Raw genomic sequence first — 19,395 nt, 5'->3', positions numbered from 1 at the left:
TTACATCTATTATGCCAATTTCTACATTTTAATTATCATATTTAGATTTTATTTTACATGCACAAGTGTTTGCCTACAGGTTTGTATGTGAACCACATGTATGCTTGGTCCCTACGGCTAGGGGAGGGTGGTGGATGGTCTGGAACTGAAGTTATGGATGCTTATGAGTTGTCCTGTAGGTGGTGGGAACCAAAGCCAAGTCTTCTGCAAGGGCAGCGAGGGCTCTTAGCCACAGAGCCTGCAGGCAGAGCCAATGCATGCTTAGGCGGCTACACTCAGTATCTAGCCATCTTATTTCTGCTTTTAGTTGAAGCTGGCTGAATTCATGATCCTCCTGCCTTAGCCTTTCAAGTACTGGGATTACAGGCACATGCGCACACGTACACACACACACACACACACACACACAACCAGCTTTCTTCTTCTCTTTTAACAGAAATAAGTTTTTGTTTTGAGTAAATCCTTTCCTTATGTGATCATTGCTTGGCTGCTGAGGTGTTACACATTCAAACAGCAGGATTCTTATCTTCCGTTTTCCTCTTTTAACCATGCTGTGTTTAAGGACCTTGGCAGTTGCTCCATTGTCAAGTATAAAGTAAGGACCTTGGCAGTTGCTCCATTGTCAAGTATAAAGTATCAGGAGATTGAGACGGGAACCCTGTTGCTTTAACCCTAATTTTTCTCACCATGACCTTTCTATTTTTCTGATATTCAAAGCTCTCTTCTTTTATTATCTCTATTCTGTTTATTTTCATTGTTTTGGGTAGGACAGCTAGTAATTTAAAAACAATGATCTGTCTTACTTTGCCCTCATTCTTAGAGATTCTGGGGCGCTTTTGTTCCCCAGCTCTTCACGATGTGCACTTTCTGTCATTTCTAGTGAGAAATGTGCCATCATCAAAACTGCTTTTTCTCTGAAAGTGTTAATTCTCACTATTCTAAAGAGTTTTTTATTTCGGCCAGTCATGGTGGTACACGCCTTTAATCTCAGCAGAGGCAGGTGGGTTTCAGTGAGTTCGAGGCCAGCCTGGTCTACAAAGGGAGTCCAGGACATCCAAGGCTACACAGAGAAACCCTGTCCCAGGTGGGGGCGGGGAGGGGAAGACATTTTGATTTTGAAAACTTTGGCCACACAATGTTTGATGTGCACTTCTTTGGGCTGGCTTGGGGTCCACTCCGCTTCTTTGTCCTTCACAAAAGTCAGGATATTTTGGCTTCTCTGCAACCTGCCCTCTTCCTGCTTCTTCCTCCATGTCAGCTCTTCTATTACGAGTCAAACGGGCCAACTCACTGAGTTTTTAGATTTCAGCTATACCTGATACTTAACCACCATTTGGGCCTGCCTATCCTCCGCTTTACTGAGGTACTCTACGTCTTCACTGGCTTCCAGCAGGATCCCATTGCTTGCTGTGGCATTTCGATGGTGGCCATTTCCTCAGTCACCGTGGGAAGCGAAGGCATTCTGATGAATAAGGCACTTTGGCTTGGTGATGTACACTTTGTTGTTGGGTACTGGAAATGGTCACAGGTACAGTGGTTCTGTATTAACCCCAGCTTAAGGCCAAGTCAAAATCAGGGCCTGACCCTTCTGAGCACTGGACACTGGGCAACTGAGCTAGCTCCTCACCACGGCTGTGTCAGTCTTTAACAGACCATCCTTACAGGCATGCCATCTCTAGTTACCATTTATCACCTAGTGTTGCATCTTCCTAGTTCTTGGAATGTGATTATCAATTGACATCTGAGTATGCTGAAGAGTCATGGGGCGCCAGCTCTATTTAGGTCCCTGTTTCAGCTGGTTTGCTCTGAAACTGTTCTAGCATGGACAGCGAGAGGAACCATCAGTGATGGGTGGGAGTTTAAGTCCCCATGGTTCTGATGACTGCCTGAGGGAAGGTGTTCCTAACCAGGAGGCCCCTCCCAAGCTTTGACACTACACCGGTAGTGGGACAGGGGTCACAGGGTGCCTTGTTATGCTTAGTGTGTGTGTGAAAATCCAGGCTCTCTCCTGGGCCTCCTCTGGCACTGTGAAAACTGGAGCCTACAGTGTTTCTCTATGGCCTGACTGAGGTGTTTGATCTCTCAATGCTTATATGGTAGCCTGTCCCACTATCACTGGAGCAGGCTGTGTAGACTGTGTGCAAGCATTCAAGCGTATGCTCTTTACTGCTTCTGGAGTACTGCCTTTTTTAGTTATAAGCCTGAGCTGTATGAAGCAAAAGAAAACTCGGGGAATTTAGCACTCTGGGGCCTTGGGTCTTGAGGACCTTCTGAAGTCTATGCCATCTCCTTGACCTTTCAGTCTTGCCCTAATTTGTTGCATAAATAAGACACACACTTTAGTTGTACTTAACCGGAAAAATAGAGAAAAGCACACCTAATGCATCTTCCCAGAAATCAAAGTCTCCACATGTCCCTATTTTCAATTGTTAGGGGTTTGTTGGTCATTTTTGAGAGATGTGGCTTCACCATGGCCTAGGCAGGGCTCAAGCGATCCTTTCACCTCAGCTCAGTGCTATGACAACAAGCACACAGTCCCCTGCTGAGTAAAGTTGTTTTAAAAATAACTATAACATCTTTATACCCGGGAAAGAAGCCGTCGGGGAGGGGCGGGGAGATAGGGGGTAGGAGCCTGTGTACAGAGGCCAGAGGCCAACCTTGCTGTCATTCCTTGGGAGCCATCTACTTGTCCTTGAGACAGGGCCTCTTACCACCCTGGAGACTCTCCCGGCAGGCTAGGCTGGCCGACCAGGGAGCCTAGAGATCTGCCTGCCTCTGCTTCTCCAGCGCCAGGGTTACAAGCATGTCACAGCGTACCCAGGTGTATTGTTTTGTGTTGGTTTTGGTTTGTTTGTTTGGTTTTTTGGACAGGGGTCCTAAGGACTGACCCTCATGCTGGTATATTAGCCACCTTACTAACGGTGCTATCTACCCAGCTCTGCAAAGGCCTGGGGCCCGCAAGCAGGAGCCATGCTAGTCCTTCCGAAGGCTTCCGGTTTCTCATCTTACTACACAGGAGTTCCCCAGGCCTATCTGTCTAATTCCAGGGCTAATACTACATTTGCACACTAGGGCACTGGGGCCATTCATTCTCAGTTTTGGCTCACAATTCACTCCCCCTCCCCCCCTTTTTTTTTCTGGGAGAGGGGCTGGCACACCTTGAAGACTTCTCTTATTTTAGCTGTACTCTAGGACATACTTATAGTTTTGTTTTGTTTTGTTTTTTGAGTTGTGTTTTTTGTTAAAGGGTCCAAATCACTTGTTACCAAAAATAAAAAAAAATAAAAAAAATAAAAAGAAAGGAATCCCTTGTCACGCATGATGGCACACATCTATAACTAGATCCAGGAAGGGTGGGAGGCAAGACAATGCTAAATGCAAGGCCACCCTGGACCACAGAGTGGGCTTACCTCTCAAAGACTAAGGAAACCCATGGTAGCTTGATGACTGCTAATACTCCCTGAAAGCCGGGCTCTGTCCTCAGCTTGCCTCATGTCCATTCAGGAAATCTTCAAAGTAAGCTTCAGATTCAAGTTTTCTGTTATCCCTATTCATACAGGTGAGGCAACTAAGGTGCAGAGAGCCAGAGAAGCTCGAGGCTCACAAGTGGACAGTGGGAGACTCAGTTAGGCCCCGTGGCACAGGACTGCAGTCCCAACTACATGAGAAGCAGAGGCAAGACGGTCACAGGTTCAAGGCCACCTCTCCTCCACATTCCACAATACCACTTAACACAGGCTGCTCTGTGTGAGGCGAGCACTTGCTGGAAAACCCCTTAGAGCCATGAATGCACCATCTTTCCCCTTACAATCTTATTGCATACTCTCCACAGTTTTCTTACTTTTATAAGCTGATCAAAAACAAGGACCAGGTCAGCAGTGCACCACGGCTACAAACCCACAGAGCACACTGAGGTGCTTCCGCGCAGCTCGGGACTGTAGCAGAGTCGGCAGAAGAATCCACAGCCATCACCACTTACACATGCCAGGGCCTCCTGGCCCCTTTTAATTGTCTAGTCCCTGTCCCCATCCCAGTTAGTGAGAAGCCCCTTCACAGCCCTGCTGAAAATGAATAGGTTAAAAACGAGAAGGTCCCAGGGGCTTGCAAACACTAAAAACATTGTTCCTAGCACACAGAAATATCTTCAGATTCTGTTACGTTCTAGACAGTTTTGACTCTCCCTTTTTGATGATTTCTTCCATTTCGTCTGAGATCTTTCCTTTATAGTCATTTGGTTCTATTGCTTTTAACTTCTCTTGATATTCCAGTGGCAAATCATTCTCTTTCGCACCCATGCAAATAACCTAGGAATGATTGAAACAAGAAAGCCCTTTTAGTTAGGAGCATGACTTAGTGTCTCATACCTTTGTCTGTATCGCCAAGGTCCAGGATATTGGCTTTAGATGACTAAAGAGTGGATACATTTAGAACCAAGACCCAGGCAAGGCCAGCTGCTCCTCATTCTGAGTGTGACTATAGATAGCATTCTCAAAGGAGCCTGAAGCATTGCCAAAGTATCAGTTCTAGTCAGCTGCATGATTTAGGACAATAAGACAAAATACATTGTTATGGTATAAAACTCACGTTTTAAGAAAAATCACATTCTTTTTTTTTTTCTTTTTCTTCCTAGACAAGGTTACTCTGTGTAGACTTGGCTATCCTAAACTCCCTTTATAGACCAGGCTGGCCTCGAACTCACAGAGATCCTCCTGCCTTTGCCTCCCCGAGTGCCAGAATTACAGGTATACACCACAGCAACTGGTGAAAATCACACTCTTAAAAAATCAAATTAAGTTGTTAAAAGGCAAAGCTTACAGGAAGCAGTTCTGCCAGTGCTGCCACCTACTTATGCTAAGATAAGACACAAAGGATGAGAGACAACTGTTCAATGGACTTTAAGACCCTGACCAAGCTGACCACACTGGGCACCACAGAGCCTCAGCACCTGTGTGACCCTCTACAGCAGCCAGGCCCACACAGGCCACACAAGCTACCTAATCAAGGAGCACGGGCCTTGTCCCACTTGGGTCCTGTGTTTTGGAGAGTGGCCTAACTCCAAATGGCCTAGTGATCTTTCCATTTAGGGAAGAAAACACTTTAGTAGCAGAAGATCCATCCTCCGCCCCACTCCCGGAAAATGAATCTGTCCAATGAGATACTGTTTGGTGAAGGAAAAAAAAGATTATAAAAGTCTATGTATAGACCACTATACATACATAAAGTATATTATAAAACTATTAAAATATGCTTTTCTTATTTAAAACATTATTATTAAAATGTTCATGTGGAATTTTAAATTCTTAAAAGCTTCTAAAAAAAAATCTAATTTAGCTCAATGAAATTAAAAAGATTCCGGATAGTCCACGCGGCTCACCTTCTTGTACTGTGGTGACGGGGGAGCACTCTCATAATTCGTCATCAAGTAACTTCTACAGGTGATTTCTTTCCCTTCTTGAGTAGAAACTTTAATTTCTATTACAACATATACTCCACTTTTAACTCCTTCTTGCCTGAAAGGAAACAAAGCAAACTTTAGCCACGTGGGACCTAAGTGGTCTGTGAGGGGAGATGTTTTTCTCTAGTCTAAGATTTATCTATGTAGGCATGTTTGTTCACATGTGCTAGGGAATACAGAATGCATTAAGTACTACCCATCAAACGTGCATAGCATTTTTAAAAACAGAGTTTCTCTGTGTAGCCCTGTGTGGCCTGGAACTCACTATGTAGACTAGGCTGAGTTTAAACATACAGAAATCCACCTGCTTCTGTCTCCTGAGTGCTGAGGTTAAAGGTGTGCCTAGCCTTGTTTTTGTGTGCCACCATGCCTGGCATGCTCAGTATTTTAAAATTACAGTTGGCTTCTGGATCCACAGAATCCACCAACTTTGGATTCATATATGTTATTAATCCGAATATATAATATATATAAAAATTATATATATAAACGTAATTTTGGTTTTCGAGACAGGGTTTCTTGTGTAGCATCGGCTATCCTGGACTCACTCTGTAGACCAGGATGGCCTCAAATTCACAGCGATCCATCTGCCTCTGCCTTAAAAATATTTTTTTAAAACTTAGATCTGAACTAAATATAGATTTTTTTTTCCTGGTCATTATTCCCTTAAAAGCGAAGTTGTTACAGTAAAGGACACTGATATTGGATTAGGCCGTGAAGTAACCTAGAGAGGCTATAGCACCACAGGTGGGTATGGGTAGGCTGTGTGCAACTATCACACCAACCTATATTTTTGGTTGTAAGCCTAGCCTTTAACAGCTGAGCTATCTTTCCAGCCCTCACACCAATTTATAAAATGGATTTAAAATCTATAGATTTTGGTGTGCTTAGAGGTCGAGGCAATGCCCCGTGAACACAGAGGAAGTGCATTCGGTGCACTTCTAGCAGGCCTCTGCTGTGCATTTTGCCTGTCTGGAAACATGCTTGAATATTCGCGTGTTTACCTTTGTGCCCCTGAAGCAGTACTCTCTAGAATACCAAACAAGAGGCCATGGTGTGACGGCAGGAGAATATCTGCAGAGAAGGCACAGGACTGCTTACTCTAGCTGGAACCAACTACAGCACGCCAGGCACTGTGCTCTTTTCAAGGCCAGTTCCTGCCTGGCAGTCTGTACTGTATCGGGCACTCTGTCACACAACTCGGAATTTTTGTTCTACTGTGCTGGTCAATGCCTTTATCAATTATTATTACTTATTCACCCGCCACCTCAAAGAATTAAAAAAAAAAAAGACCCAATTCACTTTCAAAATCAATTAAAAATATCTAACAACTATAAAGTGTTCCATGACATTTTGCAATATGAGCCAGAAAGATAATTTTTAACAAGTCAAACAGAATTAAAAAATAAAGGCTCTCATTTTTTTTTTTTACCTAAGTGATTACAAATATCACCTCAATCTGAAGTGTGACCCTTCTAGATGTGGTGGTGCTGTCGCAGTTTCTAACTGTTGTACTGACTCTGAAGAATAAAGACTGCATCTCCATCATATCCACAAATGGACACCCACACAACCCACGTTAAGTTACTTATTATTTTAACTTATAATTAGAAGCCACCTACTCATCCAGAGAACTTAAATTGCTTTTGTTCATTTTCCATACTACTCCCCACACTTCATCGCCAGGACTTTGAAAAATGGTAGCTATACCTCCATGCCACCTCTCACTTGTTTTGCCTTGGAAATTGCCAAAGTCGAGCTTAAAGTCCTGCAAAGGAAACCAAAGTGATATGGTCAGTATCTACTTAAGCAAATGATTTGCCTTGACCTCCGCCCAAGTAAAACATTCAATAAACTGGAAAATACAGATAAACAGTCCAAGATCCAAAATCTCAAAGATTATAGATTCTTTCTTATTTTCCTTTAAAGATGAAGCTTATTCTAAACATATAGGCATCTAAACATTAAAACAACAACAACAACAACAACAACAAAAAAACCCAAACAACTCAAAGAATAAGCAGGCTACCAAGATGAGACTTGATAGCCTATGACCATATAGTGGGGGAAGTGGTCCCCCTCAGTCTTAGACCTAGGGGAAGGGAATAGGGTGAAAGTGGGAGGGAGGGAGGAATGGGAGGATACAAGTGATGGGATAACAATTGAGTTGTAATCTGAATAAATTAATTAAATAAAAATATTTTTTAAAACTTTAAGGAAAAAGACCCTCATATCCCAATATACCACACAACAGCTTTGGCTTTCATTTTTGCAAATGGCATCTCAGTCCACTTAACTGTACATTTTTACCTGGACATGCTGGGTGGTAGTTACACAGGGGTTATAATATACTTTTATGTCTATAGAGTACCTTATCTACAAATCACTGTGTTTGCCCTAAGGGAGTTGGCATGTACATGAGCATTAATCTTCATGAACTGTACCAATTCGTTCCCAGGAACCTAAGAGCAGCTAATAGTTACTGAGTATTTATTGTGTGCTCTATGCGCTAGCTGTAACTTTACAGAGAACAATGCTTTACTCAATTCACTGTAGAGAAAGTACAGCTTAGAAGGATTACACCTCTTCCCTAAGGTCCCATAGCTCGCCGTTCTAGCTTAGCTGCTGCTATTATTGATGGGCAAGCAGGGGTGAGGAAGCCTGCCTTATGTGGCCTAGGAAGACTGATGGCCTTCCACCTCTCCACGGCTTAGTATTCCTTAGCAGGAGAATACAAAAGGACGGACTAAATGACAGTGTTGTCATCCTTTCCGGTTTATATTATCCCTGTCACCTATGTTTTCTCAGAAACCTTATTTGATACTCCAGGGAAAATGCTGGTGTAAGTGACCCCTCACGCAGCATACTGGGTATCTCAGCATCAGTAGATCTGACCGGAGCTACAATCCAGAGACTGGCAGCCTATGCAGCAGGCAATTTCATCCCGTGTCTGGTTCCATGGCTCACTCTTGTGTGTGACACAGGCAGCCACCTCTCCAGACCAGTGCTTTCTTCTGATTTGAGGTGGACCTGACCTTCTCACCTCTTTGCCAACTCCCCCTCTACTTGCGGTCTTGAAATGTCAGGGTTTCTTGGAGTTCAGTTTAGGCCCTTTTTGAATTTAGCAATGTGCCCAGGACAACAGCCTCTAATACCATTCAATGTTTCAGCTACCTTTAAAATCAGCCCACATCTCTCTATTCGGAGACTCAAAAGCACTTGGAACAGGGCCCGGCACGCAGTAGGTGCCTAACAAATGTTCGCTAATAATTTTCTGTTTATGTGGTTGTCTAGGTAGCATCTCAAACTCAATTACGTTCCAAGTCAAATTTATAATTTGTGCCTCCCAAACCTGATTCTCTTCTGTAAACATTATCGCTATCATCTACCTGGTTGTGCAAAAACTTGAGTCCTATCTGCTGTCTCTTCCCTTCACACACACACATTCATCAAGGTTGAATGATGTTATCTTCCAGGCATTGCACAGAGCCATCCACCTTCCCTGGCACCACCCTGTTAGATCACGGTGGCACTATCTCTGACAGGAATGCGGCAAAACCTTAACTGGGCTTCCAACAACCACACCTGCCCTGTTCTGCATAGGAACCAGAATGCGCTTTCAAATATGTAAATCGCACCATTTGCTTTCCTCACGGAAGAGGCTCCACTCACCGGCCTGAAAGAGACTGTTCTCTGTGGCTGTGCTAAGATGTGATTAGTTCTTATCTTCCCAGCCCTCATGCCACATCTCCCTCACAGACCCTGGCTACTTCCTCTTTTCCCAGGTCCCTTCAAGACAGTATTATTCTCTCTAGGGGTGTCTGGTCTCCACCTTTCCATTCAGGTCTCAATTTAAAAGTTTACTTGGCTAGGCCTCTGGTCATATACATCCGGTTACACCTTGCATGTCCTCTTTTAAGGCTAACCACAGGCATAACTTATGTGATTTCTCCCTGTGCTGACTAAGCGTTCGGACTCTCTTGCACACTCTTATGAGCTCCAGCTAGGGAGTACAGAGCATGGCTCCCATTCTCAAAACTTCAAAGGCTAGAAGTTGGTTATGAGATCATCTTGCAGTAAGGGCATGGGTATATGGTGAGACTTAGCCAATCAGGGCACCCAGTAGAGACTCTGAATTAGAGCTAGTGATCAAGATCACTAGGGACTCCACTCTGGGTTTCAGGAACTGCGGGCTGTGGCACAACAGCAGACAAGACCCAGTCCCATATCGCATTTACTAGTTCAGGAAAGTTTCCTGGGATGGGCTGGTCCACTCCTGTGATGCTGGCTGGACACCCTGCCACCACACACACACACACACACACACACACACACACATATACAGGACTGCCCGTTTATTCGGTTCTGTACCCCAGTCTCTCAAGTGATCCCTTGTGCTCTCTAACAGCTTTCCACAGCCCCTCCTGCCAATCCCCTATCTTAAATCAGCCGATTTCTGTTGCCTGAGACCAAGAACTCTGACAAGGTTCGCAATGTTGGCTCAAGTTGTCAAAGGCATTGCATACACTTGGATTGTGCACTGGCAAAGTCCTCCAAGTAGCAAGGCTGCTCAGTCGTCTTTGTAACCCCAGTACTGAGCGACAGAATACTATGTATTAAATAAGCAAATGAACTATGGTCAAGAGCAATAGTTCACCAGAGTTAAAATTCATCAGAGTTCACCAGAGTTAAAGTCCCTCTGTCCTAACAGAGGGAGCACTGCCGTCACTATTAAAGACAAGACTCCAGGTCTTAAGACCTGGACCGTTCAGATCCGGAGGAAAAGACCGATACGCAGAATTTCACAAGACTGTGGGACAAGTCCTGTGACAAAGGTATGCACAGGCAGAAAGCAGCTAGTCCTCGACTCAGAAGCACTCACTGAAGGCGTCCTACAGGATGCTCGAAATCGGTGGAAAAGGGCAGCCAGTGGAGGGCTGCGACCCCTGATGGTAGCCAGAGGGTCCCGCCAGAGGTCGCACCTAGCCCGCTCTCCTGGTGGCGGGCACAATGGCACTGACCTGCAGGCGCGCCACACAGAAGAACTCGGCGGAGGGGTTTCGCAGGTGGATCCTCTCGGTCAGCAGGTTGCTGCCGTAGGCAAAGTACAGGAACGTCTCCCCCTCCTGGCCCGCATGGCCCTCACAGACGGAGCTCGCCATGTCCGCTTGTCCACGCCAGCAGTGCCAAGCACAGATGAAGGGGACCAGCGGGGCCGCATAAGCAGCGCGCCGCCACCCACGCGTGGGGGGGCACAGCGGCGGGCGGAGCTGGGGAGAGCGCGCGCTGCGGATTGGCTGCCGGATCGCTGGCGTGAGCCAACTACTGGGATTGGTCCGTCCGCACCGCCTCCCGCCCACTGGAGCCGCTTCCCTATTGGATGCACTCCTCGGATGTCCGGCCTCCTGCCTGAGGCTGCGCTCATTGGCGGATCTAACGGGCAGCCCGAGAGTGGCTACACAAGGCAGTCTTTACCCAGTCGGGCCTCCGCGGCCCTGGTCAGTCCCCCCCTTAGTGCATCCGGTAGGCTAGGCGCCCCGCGCAGGTGAGGCGAGGCCTCACACTGCTGCTGGGTCTGTCCTGGAACTCGCGGCAGTCCTCCTGCCTCAGGCTCTGTAGAGTCGGGGCTACTGGCCAACCCGACATGTTTTCTAAGGATCCTTTACTAACTGAAGTTGCCTTTCTGGATGCCTGGGGCGCCCTTCCCCAGGTTCAAATCCCGACAGGGCATTCGCTAGCTAGCCGCTTGACTGTGTTCCTCAGTGCTCTCCGTTTCCTCAGTGCTCTCCGTTTGGTCTTTTTAAGAACGAGTGACAACATTTCCATGTTGTTAATCTTGAAAGTAAGATAGGAGTGCAAACTGAAGGTCTAGAGCAATGACTGCCATCAGCCCTCAGAGATTAATCTAAATACTCCACACTGGCAGGTGCCAGGATGCCGGGAGAAATGACTGAACCCAGGTCAGAGCTGGAAAGGAACAATACCTCTTGGAAGAACCTGCTCCAGAATGGGAGAATCCCAAAACAAACAAGGTCCTTCCTAATAGATCACTTACTAGACAAAGTGAAAAAAATTTGGGCATCAGAACAACTGGAAACTATAAAATGATGGCTAGCGTTCAATTTATGTCACTCCCCTCAGGAAGTAAACCAAATTAAAGCAGAAAAGAGAGCCATATTGTCACAGTATCAATGGTGAACATTTCGTAACTTAAAAGGGGGGGGGGCACGTTAAATGTGGTTAAAATGTAACCATTTTTTTTAAATTGGTTATTTAGGGAAATGAGTGTTTATTCTTTTACTTTTCTAGTACCAGCTGTATTTTTTTTTTTTTGAAAACCAGATAACATTAGCTGATGAGGAAGCAGCTTTTTGTAAAGCATACTGGCCAAATGCAGTCTCTGTCAGGAGCATCCATGAAACTGCTTGTTGGAAAGGCCACAGGGATGTTTATAGGGTATCAGTTATCCCCCAGGGCTGGCTGCTAGGCATGGTAGAGAGGGACCAAGACCATTTGGAAAACCTGACCTCTCAGCTGATGGCAAGTCAATCTGGTCACCAATTAAAGGCCAGCCTGACACAGCTATCTCATAGGACACAACATGAAGCTGGGCGTGGTGGTGCATGGCTTTAATCCCAGCACTCTGAAGGCAGAAACAGGCTAGCCTGATCTACAGAGCCACCTCCAGGACAGCCAGGGCTGTTGTAAATAAAAACCCTGTCTTGAAAAACCAAAAAATGATGATGATGGTGATGATGATGATGACGATGACTACAATGGTGATAAAAATGAAGCAACATGAAGCCCCGGCGTCTGAGTTTACAAAGGTCTTTGGCCTCAAGATCAGCCCTCCAAATCATCCTGTTTCAGAAACATTTGTGTAGAAGAACAAAGAGAACAGAGGACCCAATCAGGAACACCTAGAACATATCTCTGACATTATTGTGATTAAAAATAAAAATAAGGCTGGAGGCAGCTAGATAGATCAGTAGGTAGAGGCACTGGCTACCGAGCCTGAAGACAGTTATATCTCCAGTACCCATGTGGTAGGAAAGATCCAACTCCTGAATGTTTCCTCTGACCTCCACATGCATCTGCATACACACACACACACACACACACACACACACACACACACACACACACATTTTTAAATGCATAAATGCAATAAAGCGTGTTTTTAGAAAGACAAGACTGAAGGAGGGCTGTTCTATCTTGTTTTTTGTTTTCGTTTTTGCTTTTTTGTTTGTTTGGTTTTGTTTTTTTGAGACAAGGTTTCTCTGTGTAGCCTTGGCTGTCCTAGAGTCACTTTGTAGACCAGGCTGGCCTCGAACTCACAGCGACCCACTTGCCTCTGCCTCCTGAGTGCTGGGATTAAAGGCATGCGCCACCACCGCCCGGATGGGCTGTTCTATCTTAGGAGAAACTTGAGACATGATGACTAAATAAGATGACGTGTCCTTGATTGATTCTGGCTTAGTAACCCAAATAGAAGTATATTTTAGGGACAACTGAAGCTGAATTTGGGTTGCAATATTTGATATTAGACAATTGTTATTAGGTGGATAATTATTTTTGTTGCCTCAGTGAAATGAGTTTGTTTTAACATGCATACTGACATACTTAGGCTGACACATTTGTTATCTATATTTTAAAATTATTCAGGAAAATTAGAAGACAAAGATAAATGTTCATGGGGGTGATCTGTTTGTGGATGTTCATTAGACTGTTCTTTTCTTTATATTCGTGCATATTCATCCTAAGAAGGGAAAAATCAGAAAAAGAAAAGACACAAGGAAAGCACTTGGCACCAGTGTGTGTCAGCAGGCAATGGCTGTATAGTCTGCAGGTTGGAGATTGCTGTTTTCTCACCCCAGGTGAGAAACACACTGGTGAGAAAACAAGTGGACACACACTTGCTCATCTCAGAGGGTGAGCTCCTTGTCAGCACGCATTCTCTACATTACCCCAATCTCGTCTGGTCTCTCCTTCAGAGTACTGCCAAAGGCTCTGTTTTAAAACTTGCTTGCAACTACATAACAGTATTATTGTTTAGGGCTTGGGGTTTTTTGTTTGTTTGTTTGAGACAGAGTTTTGCAGGGCTGTCTGGAACTCTCCACCCTGTCCCAATCTCCTAGATGCTCAGATTATAACCCAGTCCCAACACATCCAGCAATTTAGTTATCTTGATGGTTTTTGTTTTCAAGATAGGGTTTCTCTGTGTAGCTCTGGCTGTCCTGGACTTACTTTGTAGACCAGGCTGGCCTCAAACTCACAGCGATCCACCTGCCTCTGCCTCCCGAGTGCTGGGATTAAGGCATGTGCCACCACGGCTGGCTTGCAATTTAATTATCTTAAAAGTTATTTCTTTCTCTTCCTGTATGTATTTCAGATGACTTAATTTCATGGCAGTGAATTATTTTCCTTTGTGTGTGTGTGTGTGTGGAAAAAAATTCTAAAGTGAAGCATTAAAACTTTCTTAAATTCTGAAAGTATTGCTTATTCCAAATATTTATTTAGCTATCCCATGGAGACCGCTGAGCGCAAAGCAGTATTGGCCAGCAAGGGGCAGTAGGCAGCAAGGTTAGTTCTGAGATTTGTACTTGTTTTATCAATTTTAACCAAACCCAAGTTATACCAGTTAACACTCACTGAACCCTTTTTAACGGGGGCCATGGCCTAAAATCTCTCATTTACTATCTTGTTCTTTTCTGCAAAAGCTCTGTACAGATGGCCCTGTCATCCTGCCACAGGTGTGGGCATGCAGGTTGTAGTAGACACTGAGTAAAGCAGGTTTCTTCATGGAGCCTTCTCCTGAGTCACTCCTGCGTCCCTCCCAGACTGCCCACTTGCAGCAACACCCTGGTGCTCTAGATGTGATAGTTAATAAGCCACTTCCAGAGACAATCAAAGATATTATGAAACAACGATGTTAGCCCTCAGTCACTTGATCACAATGATAGCAAGGCCAGGTGTCTTCCGAGCGCCATCTTTTAATCAAGTCGTCTTTCAGGTTTTTTTTTTTTAATTGTGTCATTAAAACTTTCTGAGCAGGCAGAATACGAGTATATATTTAACCTATGTGGCTATACAGTAAAGACATATATAACATTATAAGAGTAATATTACTTGTTAAACTTATTCATACAGTAATAAATATGATATATTATACACTTAAAATATACACTTAAAAATAAATGAGCTATTTTAAGTATCATGTACATTGTGGTACTTACCCATTGAGCAGTTTAAAGGTACTGCAGGTCAAGGTTAAATCTGTGTAGTAGAGAATGAAAAGTCACACCCCAGGTAATCCACATGAAAAAGCTCCATGTTTACCTGTCCTGGTCCTGTCTTACTAGGTCATCGTTGGCTTTACACCAGATGGTGCTACAGAAGCTTGTTCTAGAAGCCTAAAAAGTATCTTTTCCCCCCTTCACTTGTATCTAACTTTTAGTAAGAGTTCGGATCCAGTTCTTTGTAAAACCCTATTAAATTGTGTTTCCATTTTGTGAGACTCAGCTAATTCTATGTAAACTTGATGCCTGTCTTTGAGAGAGACAGGGCTTCTGTTGGCCCAGATGGGCTTAAGGTGCTAAAAAGCCAACCTGAGACAGTCGCTCTGGAGTTCTTTGTCTCAAACTAGTGAAGAATAGACACGCACAAAGAAGCAGTGAGCAAAAACTGGGAGGCCATGAGGAAGATAAAGAGCACAAACTGACCACTAGGGCCTTCTTACAGGACTTGTGGCAGAAACCAGACAAAGACGGAAGTAATTTCTATTTAGTTTAATTCTGGGCATATTGTGAGCCGAGCCAATGGGCATGACCTTTCAGCCCAAGTGAAAAGGTGTCTACCCGCTGCTTGTCCCGTGGGAGAGTCACACACTGGAGCCCCACTCTGTCCACCTTTATTGGTTGGCCGGTGACCTTGGCTTACCTGCTCGAGAAGCCAACCATAGTGGGTGTGGCTGATCTCTGACCTTGGCAGGAGTTTTGCTGCTCTTTGTTCTCAGTGTTTAGGTGACTGGTTTGTAGTTTAACTGCGGGCCTCTTTCCCTTCCATACCTACGAAGAGCTCTCTGCTGCCCAGAACACATTTAACCAAGTATGGGCAAATGACTTAAGTACCCAGACGGAGATGGTGAACGAGTGAGGGCCAACATCAGTGTCAGCCTCCCCAAGAGCACCCCTCGCCTTGGAATACCTCACCTCCTAGGCAGCAGGGACAGCTAACTGAGGACTGTACAGGACTTCAACAGTCCTATATTGGTATGTAAGTGTCTTTACCACTGGCAACAAAGACAAGCTATGGAGAAGCAAAGATCCTCTTTTATTTTATTTATTTTTATTGTTCGAGACAGGGTTTCTCTGTGTAGGCCTGGCTGTCATGGAACTCGCTCTGTAAACCAGGCTTGCCTCAAACTCCTAGAGATCCACTTGCCTCTGCTTCCTGGATGCTAGTACTAAAGGCCTGTGTCACCACTGGCCAGGCTCTTTCTGCTATTTTAATTTAAATAAGTAAGAATCAAAAGTTTGCTCATTGTCATACAGAAGGCCAGCTTGCTCTTCCACTTTGCATACTGTTACTATGATCAGGTTTTGTTTTGGTTTTTGGTTTGGTTTTGGTTTTGTTTTTGTTTTTTCAGAACAGGTTTTTCTCTATGGTCCTGGATGTCCTGGAACTTGCTCTGTAGACCAGGCTAGCTACAAATGCAGAGATTTGTTTGTTTGTTTATTTATTTATTTATTTATTTTGTGTGCACATGTGTGAGCGCATGCACATACATGTTTGTGAATGTGAGTACTTTAGAGGCCAGAAGACGGCATCACATCCTCTGGGGCTAGAGCTGCAGGTGCTTGTGAGCACCCTGCATGGGTGTTGAGAACTCACCTGGGATCCTCTGTAAGAGCATAAGTGCTCTTCACTGTTAAGCCATCTCTCCAGCTCTAAGAACCTGTCTTTAAAAAAGCAACCAAAACCAGTGTCTTAGGTAGGGCTATGCCCTGAGTTCTGTTTCAACTGAGTGATCCTGGATGCTGACAGGAAATTCAGTAGTTTAGGGACTAAGTAGCTATTGTGAAATCCAGAGACCTTTATTTTCTTTTTTTTGTGGTCCTGATGATTGAATTCCTGGCTTCACATAGGTAGAAAAGTGCTCTACCACCAGCCTGCACTCATGGCCCAACTCTGACAACTTGCCAGGGCACCTTGGACTAGGGTAGAGGGAGTGAAGATGCAGAGAAAAGGGCTGGTGTGGACCGCCTTTGCATGGTTAAGCAGGGCACACCTGCTGAGCGACCTGCTGTGACTCCATGCTTGGTCCAGTCTCACTGACGGGGTTCTTGGTTTTCCTTCTGGAGAAGGCAGTGATGATCAGGCAACAAAGGGATCCGATTCTCCTCCAGTCATCTGACCACGAGTGTAAGTAACTCAGCCTCAGCTTTGAGTTGGTGGAAGAGACAAGTGGATGAGGAGATAAAGATGACCCCACACCGAGAACTGGAAAGCAGACGGCAAGTGAACCAGAGAGAGGGAGGTACAGAGGACATCGTGACCACGGTGGGGTGCTGGTCCAGCGGCTACTGAAGCCAGATGGGTTCCACTCTAATTCACAGACACCCTTGTAAGTCTTACCCTTAACCCACATGGTTAATGAAAATAAGGCATGAATATACTGTTATTTGAGACAGGATCTTGCTATATAATTCAGCCTCAAACGTGCTGTGTAAACCAGGCTAGCCTTGAACTTGCCTTTCTCCTGCCTCAGCTTCCCAGAGGCTGGGATTACAGATGCTGGCAACCACACCAGGCAGTTCTTACTAAACGGATGCGGTTTGCAAAAGTAATACAGTTAGTCTCACATCAGGAATTTAGGGTGTGTCATAAAGACCTCTGCCTCCCACAGTAAAGTGCACTGCTGGGCCTGTATTATCTAAACATTATAAATGTCATGCACCTGTAATCTCAGCACTGGAAGATTGGAGCAAAAAGATTCTGATTTCAAGGGCATCTGGGCTACAGTGAGACCCAACCTCAAATAACAATAAAAATAAGAGGGCTGTGTCAGGTGGTGGTAGCACCCACCTTTTTGATCCCAGCACTCTGGAGGCAGAGGCAGCAGACCTCTCTGAGTTCAAGCCCCCAAACAGGCCCCCGACCAGCCTGGTCTACACGGAGAGAGTTGCAGGACAGCCCAAAGCTACATAGAGAAGCCCTGTCTCTAAAAACAAGCAGGGCTGGAGAGATGGCTCAGCAGTTAAAAGCACTGACTGCTTGCTCTTCCAGAGAAATTCATTTTTTCCAATCAGACATGGATTCCTGGAAGGGACAACACCTAAACCCAAGAGGGCACCTGTTGCAGCATCGAGTTCATCTTGAGGATTTCAATCAGTCATAAAATAAATGCTCTGGTTTAAAAAGAAAAAAAGAAATGCTAAATATTGTCTCTGGAAGGTCGAGTGCTTGTGCTCAAACATGAGGACTGGGCTTTATGCCCTACACCCATGTTTAAAAAAGAAAAAAAAATCCAGGCTAAGAGGCATGCAGTTATAAAGCCCAGCTCTGGGAAAGCAGAGAAAGGAGGGTCCCTCGGGCTGGCTGACCAATCAGCAAGGCCCTGGTCCTAGTGCGAGACCCTGTCCCAGAGAACAAGGTGGACAGCTCCTGGAGAATGACACCCACGCATGGTTTCTGGCCTCCACATGCTCACACAGAAGAAGCGCCTGCACGCATTTAGACACTCATGTCTGCCTCCTCCCCACTCCGCAGTGTAAGCATATAGTCGTGACCTGGAGACTAGAAAAATGGCCAGCAGTTTGGGAGGTCCCAGATTACACAGTATGAAACGAGCATGGACTTCCGATTGCTATAAGGATGTGGGTAAGAAGCATTGTGGGTAAGAAGCATTGAGGGAGAACTCTGTCTACTGCCTGAGAGCCAGAGCGGGGACCCTCTAGGTCAGCTTTCTCCATCCTGCCCAGAAGCCGCTCGTGTCCCACGTCTTGGTGCTATCTGTTCAGGATGGGCTGGGAGAGCATAGGCTGCAGGGAAGGCGACAGTGCTGGATACAGGCTCATTACAACAGCCACGGTCAGGCAAGCCTGAGCCTGAGTAGTGGTTATAAACTGGGATGAAACCGAGTGAACACAGGTTACTCAAGACTGATTTTTATCACATCCCACCTTTCCGTAAAAACCTGTAGAAGCATCTTTGGTTTTTATTACTTGACCAGACTTGGGCTCTTGTGCAAGCCCATTATTATCTGATTCTATTCTGTCTGCCCAGCTGATTCCTCAGCAGATGGTAGTCTTTAGAGCCAGGAACCACACCTTGCGTGCCTTCAGCCCTTACCACAGCCTAGATGAATACCAAATAGTTGCTGGCTAATTGACCCAGAATCAAAAATCTCCAAGACCTTGCTCTGGCTCCCAAATTCTTTGTCTTTATGGGTTTTTGTTTTGTTTTGTTTTGTTTTTTCCAGTTTCCCTGGATTTATGGAGAAGCAATTGTCCGTCTCTAGTCCGGTGTTTTTCCACCTTCCCAATGCTGCGACCCTTTGATATGGTTCCTCATGATCTGGTGACCCCAACCATGAAATTATTTTCATTGCTACTTTATAACTGTAATTTTGCTACTGTTATGAATCGTAATGTAAATATTTTTGAAGATAGAGGTTTGGCCCACAGGTTGAAAAACACAGAAAATCTAAGCTAAGATTTAAAGCTTTATGCTAATGCTTTTAGATATTCTAGGCAGACTTTATCAAACAGAGGTATTGCTGTTACATTTTCTAGTTTGTGATTTAGCACATGGCCGAAAGTGAAAGAGTACAGACAGTGTCATCTTGGGGCTGAGGGAGGACTATATTAAAATTACAGTGGGGAGGCAAGATTCTTGTGTACAAAAGAGTTTACTGAGTAAGCCTGATGATCCACACT

At 45.0% G+C, this 19,395-nt stretch overlaps 1 protein-coding gene across 1 annotated transcript; it reads right to left on the bottom strand.

The window, feature by feature from the left end:
* Positions 1–3,975: 3,975 nt before the first annotated feature.
* On the bottom strand, positions 3,976–10,705 carry GGCT (gamma-glutamylcyclotransferase). Its single transcript, XM_084787325.1, has 4 exons — positions 10,477–10,705; positions 7,078–7,223; positions 5,375–5,510; positions 3,976–4,304 (listed from the first exon to the last, which is right to left on the bottom strand). Exons 1-4 carry the CDS (start codon positions 10,615–10,617, stop codon positions 4,155–4,157), a joined length of 573 nt encoding a protein of 190 aa, XP_084643451.1. The 5' UTR covers positions 10,618–10,705; the 3' UTR covers positions 3,976–4,154.
* Between the last annotated feature and the right edge of the window lie 8,690 nt (positions 10,706–19,395).

The sequence above is a fragment of the Acomys minous genome (genome assembly GCF_964271855.1).
Source record: "Acomys minous genome assembly, chromosome: 6".
NCBI classification, from domain to species: domain Eukaryota; kingdom Metazoa; phylum Chordata; class Mammalia; order Rodentia; family Muridae; genus Acomys; species Acomys minous.
Note: the sequence above shows the minus strand (reverse complement) of the source record. Positions and strands in the feature narration are given on the sequence as shown.